This window comes from Rosa chinensis, chromosome 7 (genome assembly GCF_002994745.2).
Source record: "Rosa chinensis cultivar Old Blush chromosome 7, RchiOBHm-V2, whole genome shotgun sequence".
Lineage (NCBI taxonomy): Eukaryota > Viridiplantae > Streptophyta > Magnoliopsida > Rosales > Rosaceae > Rosa > Rosa chinensis.
The window spans coordinates 13,001,245-13,012,662 of NC_037094.1; the positions used below are offsets into that span (position 1 = coordinate 13,001,245).

At 37.9% G+C, this 11,418-nt stretch overlaps 2 protein-coding genes across 9 annotated transcripts; one reads left to right on the forward strand and one right to left on the reverse strand.

The window, feature by feature from the left end:
• The first annotated feature begins 747 nt into the window (after window positions 1-747).
• LOC112175138 (ethylene-responsive transcription factor ERF061) lies at window positions 748-2,122 on the forward strand. Its single transcript, XM_024312804.2, is given in 2 exon segments — window positions 748-1,417; window positions 1,420-2,122. Coding segments are annotated over 2 exon segments (921 nt in total). The 5' UTR covers window positions 748-1,041; the 3' UTR covers window positions 1,965-2,122.
• Window positions 2,123-2,643: 521 nt separating this feature from the next.
• Window positions 2,644-9,844, reverse strand: LOC112180880 (DNA primase small subunit). 8 transcript variants are annotated; one of them, XM_040511990.1, is made up of 19 exons: window positions 8,261-8,266; window positions 8,089-8,166; window positions 7,960-8,015; window positions 7,196-7,322; window positions 6,884-6,934; window positions 6,586-6,761; window positions 6,123-6,191; window positions 5,901-6,012; window positions 5,735-5,819; window positions 5,610-5,661; window positions 5,465-5,526; window positions 5,271-5,386; window positions 5,064-5,185; window positions 4,850-4,918; window positions 4,521-4,578; window positions 4,305-4,378; window positions 3,514-3,562; window positions 3,215-3,294; window positions 2,644-3,025 (listed from the first exon to the last, which is right to left on the reverse strand). In XM_040511990.1, the coding sequence occupies exons 4-19, from the start codon at window positions 7,305-7,307 to the stop codon at window positions 2,945-2,947; spliced, it is 1,368 nt and encodes a 455-aa protein (XP_040367924.1). In that variant the 5' UTR covers window positions 7,308-7,322; window positions 7,960-8,015; window positions 8,089-8,166; window positions 8,261-8,266; the 3' UTR covers window positions 2,644-2,944. The 8 variants fall into 8 exon arrangements, with proteins under 8 accessions (XP_040367924.1, XP_024175222.1, XP_040367923.1 ...); XM_024319454.2 differs by lacking the exons at window positions 8,089-8,166; window positions 8,261-8,266 and adding an exon at window positions 8,511-8,673; XM_040511989.1 differs by lacking the exons at window positions 8,089-8,166; window positions 8,261-8,266 and adding an exon at window positions 8,511-8,673 and having other exon boundaries at window positions 7,196-7,325.
• Between the last annotated feature and the right edge of the window lie 1,574 nt (window positions 9,845-11,418).

The following is an 11,418-nucleotide window of genomic DNA, read 5'->3' on the forward strand; positions in this document are numbered from 1 at the left end:
CGTACTAGAGGAGGAGACAAAGAAGGATGCTTGCGGAGGATGTGATGCTCGGAAATTTTTAGTTGTAAGAAGATGTATTGTTTCGTTCAATGTAACAATCGAATGATCTAGTTCATAATATGATAGAACTTTCATCAAGAATGTAATATCTAAACTAGATTAATAAGTTTGCATGTTAAATTATGTGTCTAGATAACTTGTTAGAGACAATTCACAAATATTTTAACATATGTTTCCTCACTTAACAGACTTTATATTACTTAACGTGTCATGATTTTATATTATTATTTGAATTTTCCTTTGCATACAGTAAAAATAAATAATTTGAATTTGCATATTCAATACATAAATAATAAGAGAGTGCACAAAGCCGTGCACTTGCACCAACACAAATAAATGGTTAGATTGCATTAAATACACTTTTTGTTTACTAAAAATAAAATTGATAATAAATATCAAGGGTTAAGATTATTTTATAAGGGTTGAGTCACTTGCACCGTCGGTGCATAGAATAATTTTCATAAGTAATCAAAAGAAAGCGATAATTTTGACACAATTAATTACCGTTTATTCTCCATAATGGGCAATATAGTCATATCCACACCATGCAATTTTGACCCAATTTCAAAGCTGTAAGAATTTTGAGGCTATGAACACAGGGGTAGATATTATGTAGTGGGCAATACACTGCTGCTATAAATAGGGAGACCAAGTTCAGCCTTCAGGCATAGTAATTCAGGACTCCTCTGAACAAACCTCACCTCAGCAACAAAATTAAAAATCTCAATCCTCTCTTCTCTCTCAGATAACCAAAGCTTCCTCCTCTTCTCTTCTGTGCCCATCTTGTTCTTCTAAGCTCTTAGCTTCTCATTTCTGAGACACATACTTTCACCTGATCCCTTACCTTTTTTTCCTTCACTTTTGCTTCTGAATCTTACACGCATTCGGAAAAAGGTCTCCTTTTTAGTGCCTTTTTTCCTACACTCGAGTTCCCAATTTTCCGGGAAACCAAAACCCCTTCGTTTCTTTTACCAAACAATCATGGAAACAATGCAACAAAATCACCTCCCTTTCGAGATCACCGACTTGGATATCCGTTCATCTCTATCCAACCTCATCCTAACCGGCGGCACAAACACCTTGGACTCAATCTTCTCCCATTTCCCACAAACCACCACCACCACCCCAGTTTCGGAGCCACTAGGCTCCTCCGTCTACCTCCGCCAGCGTGACCTCCTCCAGAAGTTCAGCGAGCAAACCCGCGCAAACGGCGGCGCCGTTTCCCGCCTTCCGACGAACCCAGTTCGAATCCCAAGCTCCTCTTCCTCTTGCTCCACCACGTACCTAGCCCCCACCAAGAAGAAGCTGTACAGAGGAGTGAGGCAGAGGCATTGGGGCAAATGGGTCGCCGAGATCAGACTCCCCAGAACAGAATGAGAGTCTGGCTCGGCACCTACGACACCGCCGAAGCCGCCGCCTACGCCTACGACCGCGCCGCCTACAAGCTCCGTGGCGAGTACGCGCGCCTCAACTTCCCCAACCTCAAGGACCCCACCAAGCTGGGTTTCGCTGACGGCTCGAGGCTCAACGCCGTCAAGGCCTCCGTCGACGCCAAGATTCAGGCGATTTGTCAGAAGGTGAAGCGGGAAAAGGCCAAGAAGAATAATGCCAAGAAGAGCAGTAGTGGTTCGGTTAAGACTGAAAAAGTGACCAAAGTCGATTCGCCATCTTCCTCTTCGTCGCATTTGACTTTTTACGACGGTTTGGGGCAGGAGCTGCTGTCGTCACCAACGCCGACAGGGTCGGAAGGGAGGTGTGAGAATTCATCCACGCCGTCGGTTTCGAACGACGGTCCGATCAGCGTGGCCATGGCGGAGATGGAGGACTTGGAATTCGAAGGGTGCTCACTTGCAAGAATGCCTTCATTTGACCCAGAGTTGATTTGGAAAGTCCTTGCTAATTAGGAAAGAGCCAAAGAGGCTTAGTTTTAATTTTCTCCTGATCTGGGTTTAGATTAATGGTACTGGTGCTAAGTGTAAATGGTACAGCACGAGATGAGCTATATCTGAAATATGATTCCGTCGGTTTCTAATAACTAAGGAATTAATATGGTTTTATGTTTTGGGTCCCCTGTAATTTAAAGCCTTGTTTTTGTACCAGGGCACTTGCCAGTGATACAAATTATCCAGTTATTAATAATAATTAATGGCTACCTCCTTGAATTTTAAAGTTCTTGATGCAAGAGTAAGAGTTCTTCTTCTACCAAACTGATCAATATGAGTAATAGAGGACTCAACTTGCAATCGTACTTCAAATTTCCCAGATTATGATTCTAAAGCGAGCCACGTAGGTGAAGCAGCTGAGGCTTATCTCCTATTGATTTGGAGATGAGGGTTGTGGTCTTTTTTTTTTTTGAGAAAAAGATAAATAACCATTCAATCAACTAAAAATCATACATCGAGAAAAGAAGAACCATGTGAACGTTATGTGATGAGCTGCTTAGTCATCTTTTGAAGAATGGCTACACAGAGGAGGCAGTTCCGTGTAGCATCATCTCCATTTGATTTTTATCAAGCAGTTGTCTGTACAATCTTACGTAGTAGAAATCGGCGGATCCCATGGGAGACAAGAAACCAAAGCATGTAAACATGTCTGTGGGGTAATACACATTCCACAGTTTTTTTCATGAAAAAGATGATAAAATGAAAGATTGTGACAGAGTATGCTTCAACAGTTCCTATGATTCATTGTACCGAACGACAATGTTGAAATAAAATGTGAAATAAGATGCAACCATGTGCAAGCGAAACTGTTGCAGCACAAAGGTGTTTTATGACACATTTACATGATTGTCAGCTTCATTCATAAATCCTAATGATGTCATTGGGAAATTTCAGTTTCACGAACTAAATGAGTCCTGAGAATTGGATACCACAAAGATGAACTAGATTGCAGCAAGCACGTTCTTTGACTGCTGCAACTTCGACTGCTGCAGTTTCGCATTGTAGGAACTTATCATCTCCTCCTGCACAGAATGAAAAACAAATGAAATAAGCTTAAACTTAGTTTTGAACTTGGGATGGTTCAGAATAATTCAGAAAATGATGTGTGCATCTTGCAGCTTAACACTGCAATGTAAAGACCCTGACAACATGACTTGATTTATTAGTCGACTTTTTCAAGAACAAGAGCATTAGAACTTGAGATTACATACCTTGCAAGATTTTACCAAAGGCTCCAAAAATGATGATTGGAAGAATCTTATTGATTTTCCAAGTGACGTTCTATCCCGGTCTGTGGTTAAGCAAAATATATACAAGACCATCAATCATAAAAGAAAAGACAGAAGTAGTAGCATCTTAGTGCAGCACCAGCAGTAAACAAGACACTGCTGGAGCATTTCCTACATCAAAAGTTGCCCAATCATACAACATAACCACCCAAGAGTAGCCTGTTGGTCTATGTATGAGCAATCCTACACGAAATGAACTTTAAGTGATGATACTGACGTACCGTTATCAGCCTCTGCTCTCAAACCCTCATTATTAAGTTCTTCTATAAGCTGAAATTCCACATAACCATGTAAGAGACCACAAATCTCAGAAGACAGTAGATTGCATTGGCAAGTAACATAGCCATGTTAAGAACCAGAATGAAAAGGCAATGTAAAACATCTACATGAATGCTTAGAATCATCTAGTTCCGGATGAAAATGGCAAAATTACTAGAAGATTAAAGAAATATCCAGTTGCAAAAAGGTTGTACCTCATTAAGAAAAAATTGAACTAGAGCTCACACTACCCAGCAGGATAAAACTTGATGCTTTTCAATTTCTGGGATCAATTACCCATAAAAATTGAAAGAGCAAGCAGGTGCCCACATGATTAGAGCAAAATATGCTATACGATATGGAGTGCTAGCCTACTAACAAACGAAAAACTAGTACTGGAATGTAGCTAAAATGCAAATGTTCAGATGCTTGACAATACAAGATAGGACAAACAATGAATGTGTAAAACTTGATTGATGCTTAATATAGTAGAATGGAACAAGCAATTCATGTAGCTGACCACATGTAGTAGGAATATGTACTACTTGCCCTGCACCTTCCTAGCATTCTTGCCATTGAAGAGGCAGGGCAAAACAGGTGAGATGACAAAAAAACAATGTTATGTTCAAAACTATATGAAATATATCATGTTACACAGTTGAATATGCAGAATGTTTGATATAGATAGCAAAATCTCCCACCAAAAAAGTTAACATGTAAGGAAATGGAAGAAAACCATGGGTCTATCACATACAGTGGAAAGGGTTGGAACTGCAGTAGGATCAAAATCCTCACAACGGTTGGGATCAATTGGAACACAAACACGACCTAGAACAAAGCAAGTATCAATAGAGCAATCTTAAGAAGATTCAAGCGCCTATTAAATTATTAAATGGTTGAGTTCCTGAAAACATTTACAAAATACAATCAATCATATTTGGTAGCAATATTAAATAACCCAGGCACTAACCTGTCTTTGGATGTACACAGAATGGTGCCTTTAATAAATGGTTCATATGTTTTGAAACCTACCACAAACAAATACATATCATAAGAAAATCTGCAAGGACATATTTTTGAAATTACTTTACAGTTTAGACACGCTAAAGAGGACACATACTATAAAGGATGTAGCCATGCTAAATAGTACGTGGTGTAAAGTTAGTTTAGAGTAACATACGTAGTTTAGACACACTACTTCAAGAACCGAGACTGTACACTACAGTATAGTTAGTTGTTGAAACTTGAAAATTGAAACTAAGGAGACAGTAAAACAAAGTAGGGGGTTGTCGTGCAAACCTCCATGTCAAGTCTAGGGTAGGTATAAGAGAACACAATCTCCTCCACACATCTACGCAGTCCTTGCATCTTAAACAATCAATCAGGTAGAGAAAAATTAGGTTGAGGAGGTTAATTGAAATTGTAAATATCAAAACCCTACCGCAAAGACAACTGTTGTCCCAGGGTAATGTACTTTTAAATAATAAACTTACAAACATCTGCTATCTCGTACCTTCTGTTTCCCAGATTGCAGCAAATGTTTCAGCTGCTCCCAACGAGCAACATTAATGTCTTCTTTTGCATTGGAGGTTCGTCTATTATCTTGCCACTTTCCCCGAAGCTCAGAAGTGACAGCTGCAATGATAACAAAAGTATCATAATTAGAACATTAATTCTGGATGCAGCACAAAGACACATAGGACATGAAAAAGTTGTATACATTCATCAGGAATCATATCTAAGATCTTTTCATATCTCTCTGCAGTAGAAAATATCTTTTGACTGGAAAGCAATGTCCTCTCAAAGAAATCCTTAAGAACTTCAGTATATGATCTCCTGCAGAAATGAATACATCTTAGTGAAAGCAACAAAGGATCCAGTATCAGAAACCCAACAGTCTATGTTAACACTTACACAAGGAATGGATGAAGAGCAGGGCCCATCAAAGAAACCTTTTTATGACTGTTTTCGTTGCCCTGAACAAAGTATATCATTAACAACTTTCACAAAATTGTATAAAGTGTCTTTTAACCCAAATGTATTTCAAACAGTATACCACCTTGTAGACACGAAAATAGTCAGCAATAGCTGCTCTCAGTTCATTTGTGAGCCTGCAAAAAAAAAATCCACTATTTAAGTGTCATTACATATCTTAGGAATCAAAAGTACTACCGAGTGATTTACCTTCTAGCTTTCCCATCACAAACCCAACAATGAACACCACGTCGGCCACTATATACCCAGAGAATGTGATTGAAACCAAAGTCATCTGCAGAAAAGAAGTTCACAAAATTGAAAAATCAACGATTCTAATAACATATACATCAAATGCCAATGAAAAAATTCCTACCTCGAAGGGCAGTGTCAATCACTTTGATAGCAATTGTCATAAGCGGCCAGCACTCCAGGCACACATCAGCTCCTGAGCAGCAGTATCTAACATCATCGTAATCTGACATATCCTGTGAGGAAAAATAATTTGTCAAACATGTGGTATAGCATTCATTGTCAAAAGTTCAGTTAGACTCTGACTATTTACAATCTTCATAATTCAAATGGTTGATTCGCTTACTATATCAAAAATCAGTTCCCTCTCCTCGGGGTAGCAACCACTTTGAGCATAGGAATGCCTCTTTGCAGGCTGAAACATTAGAAAGATTAGAACTGAAACCAGAGACATGGCCATATCAGAAACACAACCATACACAACAGTTAAAACCAACAATTTGAAAAAAGAAGGGAAAAACAAGAACACCATGCATAGGAATTGTCTTGGATATATTGGTGTGCATTTTTTTGAAACTTCAAATAAATCTTGTTTCTATATGCATTCCAAGATCTACATGATTCACCTATCTATAATTAGGGCCTTTTCTTGCTCATTAGCACTTTAGTTTGAAATATGGACATTTAGGCTTTTCTAGTAGAATATATAGGGGCTTTTCTCAATACTTAATTGAGAAGAGAAGCATTATGTACATACACACACACAGTATAAAAATTCAATTCATGAAGTAAAGTTATGAAAAGCTTACATCAACATTGTACACAGGCCCAATATCTATTTTGACGGGGCACTTCTCTTTGATAGAATTTTCAAGCTCAGACACGGAGTTGAAAGTTTTGTACCGCAGATAAACATCATTATCCAGTGTGAAAGAAAACTCTCTCCGGCCAAAGTAGGACTGGTTGCATGCAGGATGCTTGCCATCTAAAAACACAGAAATCAGGTTACAAATTCCTAGGAAAAACAACTCCCATTTTCCGGGTGTGCACGTACAACACAGAAAGAAAGGAATGTTAGGAAATGGGTTGATAGAGAATGCTACTTACCATTTGCATAGGACATCCATTTAAACATTTCCTCATATGGGAAGAGCTTTCCTGCCACAAATAACACATTTCATTAAGGGGAAGACAACCAAAACACCATCACAGAATTCATATCAACTAAAAAAAAAAAAAAAAAGTTTAGTAACAGCAAAAAAAACGAGACAAATGTTCACATATTCATATCTATTTGAATTACAAATTACAACAACCAATCCAATCGACCCAACAAGAGAAAATGATGGATCTGCTTATAGACTTAAATCTAACAAGTAGGTAGCTAATTTCAGTAGAATAGGAATGAAGATTGTTTACCATAGTAAATTTTGAGATACTGAGAGTTAAATCCATCAGGAACAGCATTCACTTGCTTCTGTTCATACTCATCGATCATCATGTCATCTTTGGCAACTTCGTGTCCAGGCATTCTTGACCTGAGTACCTACTGGCCGTTATCCAATTAATTCCGTCAATATTCCAAAATTTCACATAGATTTAATTATAAACTACCAAACCCTAACCTAATTGCATTGAGCAGATGAATATGATCAGGAAAATTAGTAAATAACAGTTTCTATTGCAGCCAAGGTTCTAAAAAACGCTAGGCGCTAGTCGGGCGGAAGGCCAGGGACTAGGCGGTTTTTTTTTTTTAAATTTTAATTTTATTTTATAACATATAATTATATAAATAAAAATATAAAAGGTATTATCAAAAACTCAAAAAGTCCATAACATAGCATAATTAAAAACTGAGCATAGGCAATAAGCCAGTCAAGCTGCAATTCAATTAATCAAAACATTCAAATCCCATTCAGTCATTCACAGAGGCCAAAACAAGCTGCTATTCAATTAATCAAAACATTCAATTCCCAAAACAGAGGCCAAATATCATTATCTGAAAACAATACAGTAACTCAGTAAGCAAAGTCCAACACAGCTCCAAGCCTCCAACAATCATGAATCAGAAACACCAAAATCCAAAACTTGAGAATGAGATACACAAGTACAAAACATTCACAGTTTGATACTTTGAGACAATGACTCAATGCCCAGCATTCCAGCAACTTAACAAGACTCACAATGTATTGCAGAATCACCGAGCTTGAACTCCTTGAAGCCTTGAACCCAGAAAGCCCTGAAAAGTGTGAACCCAGAAATTGTGAGATTGAAACAATGAAACCCAGAAATTCGATCCCCAGAAATCGAACCAAAGTTTGCTGCTTGAGGAGTGGCTTGACAGCTTGAGGAGGAGTCGAAGAAGCAAACCAAGAGTGAGTGACTGATGACTGGAAAGTGAAAACCCAGAATGAGTTCATGAGATTGTGAGAATCATGATTCCGAATTCGACTGAATCATTGAAAACCCAGAAATTCAACTTACCAGAAACTCGTTGTCACCGGCGACTCCGACAGTCGGAGAGAGGTTGAGCCGCCGAGAGCCTGAGAATCGTGCGGCCGGACCGCAGAGAGAGGGAGAGACTGAGAGAGGGCGACTCCAGTTTTGGTTCAAAACGTGAAAACGGCGACGGGGTGGAGGCGCCTAGCCGCCTAGCCCGATTTTCATAACATTGATTGCAGCCATAGAATCAAAATTAGTATAAAAGAGAAATTGAGAGGCTAGATTGCGCGACCTTTTGAGATCTCGGGATTTCGCGGCGCCGGCGAGAGGATCCTTCGGCACCAATTGGAGGTCGGCGAGGGTGCGGTCGGGGATCGGCTGGGTTCTGAGGACACGTGGACAGTGGATTGAGCTGTGGTGGAAGAGGCTCGCCGTTAAGCTTTGGTGTTAAAGGGCTGGGAAAGGAGAAGTGGGTGTTAAAATGGCGGGATAGGGTAGGGACATGGCGGGAAAAGATTGGAAGGGTTGGGACTCGGACTCGGTGCGGCCTGCTAGACTAGTGGGCTTTAGACAAAGTGGGCCGGATATGATAGTTAGACAATTTGTCAAGAATGACACCCAAACACTAATAATGGCCTACTTTTGTAGGGATTTTATTATATGCTCGTTATGCACAAGTCATGATTTTGATTTGGGATGTCACTTTATAAGTTCCTAACGAACTTTGATCATTTCATAGGGTCAAGTGGTCAACCAGGTAGAGATTTTTTTTTTTAACTTTTTGTCCACTCCAAGTACGATCATCATCTCTTCCCCGTAATGAAAGGTTTGTGCTTAATGATTTGAATATCCAACTATTCTTTTATCATGACATTAACGTATACATTAAATACATATCAATTTCTTCCAATCGTAGACTAACTCAAGATTAAACTAAACTAATCTACTAATATGTGAAGTCGGTTTATCTATATATTGAACTGAACTACTCAATATCTCAATATATTAATATGCCGCATTACTTGAGTACTACTATAACTAGCAGCGGTGCCCGCGCTCTGCTGCGGGATGTGCATTGCAACCACGAAATGTACTTAAAGTTTAGGCAGGTCTGTCTCTGAATTGAAGGCTTCCATTTACTACACAGTGCCTTTTCCTAGTCCCTCCTGTTGATCCCCTTTAATTGTTAGTATAGAATTAATCTTAGAAGGGCAGAGAATATAAACTAAGATACCCTATTTGTTGGCAGCTGCTATTGATATTGGAAACTTTGATAAGATCTCAAAGATAGGCCATGATCTAATTCATTTTTTGTTTTAGATGAACAGCTTAGGAGAACATGAAGATTCATTCAAAGAGTACATAACCATTACAATGTTTCCCATAACCCACATAATTTTCTTGAAAAAAATAATGTAATTGAGAAGCAAAAGACACAAAAGATTTATACTCTGTGATGAAAAAGCCGGAAAGAATCGTGAAAATCAAACTAGGAATGTTGAGGAAACATTGGTTTTCGGGAGCCATTAACAATACAGAAAATAGCAAATGGTCTTGGCAACCAATCCATACCTAGAAATTGACAACCCTTACTTTTCAGATCCTCAAACTTTTGCTGCAAAAGCAATATAAGGAAAAACATGAATCAGAAACCAAGTAAAGGTAGGAGGAAAGTTTTACAAATTAAAGGAAGGATTTCCACTTTATAAAACGAAACACTTATCGAAGAATTTTATTACTAATTGTACGAAAATAACATTATGGAAAAAAAAAACACTAATGATGCTTTGTAACAGTACACTAAGACTTCCTACAAAGCAAAAAACACACACCCAATCCCTTTATGGATCGTTCTTTGATATCTCTCTGGATCGCTCTCTATGAGCAGAAAAGCGATGAGAATTAGCTTAGAACAAAAGGCAGTTAATTGGTTGAACCTCAGCAACACTAGCATAAGAAATATCAACTTTGCAGGAGCTATACATTTTATGCCGCATTGTGGTTTCTATACATGCATCAGTTATAGCAGCAACTATGCTAGTAGCAAATATAAGCAAGCAGAAGTACAAAAGAAAATTGAAAGTAATGTCCACGGTCTTTAATCAATCTTTTTAGTACAGTATAATTTAGTACAGCTATATCTTTATCGTTCTTTCAACATACACCCTTTAACCCCATTTCATGAACCTATCTTTAACTAATTAACTACCCTGTTGTCCCAACCATTTCAGATAATTGAGTATTGCATGGAAAAAGTCCAAATTGGAAAACAAAATAAGGGAAGCCAACTGAATCAAAGTCCAAGTCATATCTATGTCGAACCAAATTTGAATATCATTTATGTCCTCATGACTGAAATTTATATCCCAAAAAAGAGAGAGAGAGAACAGTAGTTAACCGGGAAAAATGTTGAAATTGTGTATAATCTTGGTTGTAGTAACTTCAAAAACCCGAGATTCTAAACCCTATATAATTTTATTCGATATTTGTGGCTAATGTAGTAAAGCATAACGCCAAAACCCCCATTAAAAACAGAATAGTGAAAGACTGAAAGCCAAATAGGAGACAGAGCATTTCCATGATGCTACAAAGATGGCCATAAGATGTGCACATCTGATTTCGAATAGGGTAACAATCAAGTCGACAAACTAACTCAGAAAGTTATTAATTTCAGTTTTTCCTTTTGAGTCTGCTAGCACAATTATTATTATTATCCAAACAAATAAACTCTTTAGTTTCTATTCTATAGGAAAAACAGAAGGAATAACAGCTGGTTATCCATGAAGAGTAGAACTGATTAAACTCTTTGAAACTAAAGTCTATAATCATCGATGGAATGCTGAATAGAACAATCAGTAATATATTGATTTAGAAATACAATGTTAAACAATCATTCTTGAAAACAGAACACCTCACAATCTTAAATTGTTCCATGAGGAGTTTAAAATAAAATCTGACAATCAAATTTCAATTTTCTATCAATTGATCGCTACAAATTATATTCACATATGATGACTGAATGGATAACTTTGCACGTTAGCTCGTACTGTTTAAACTGATTCGCATCCCCTTTTTGAGATAAGAAATTACTGTTAATGCTTTAGTTGTTTCGCTGGATGTACCAAAAGGTGTGTTTGTGACAGAAAACTAAATTAACCTCCCTACTAAAAAGAGTTACACGATTTTTTTGTTTTTGTTTT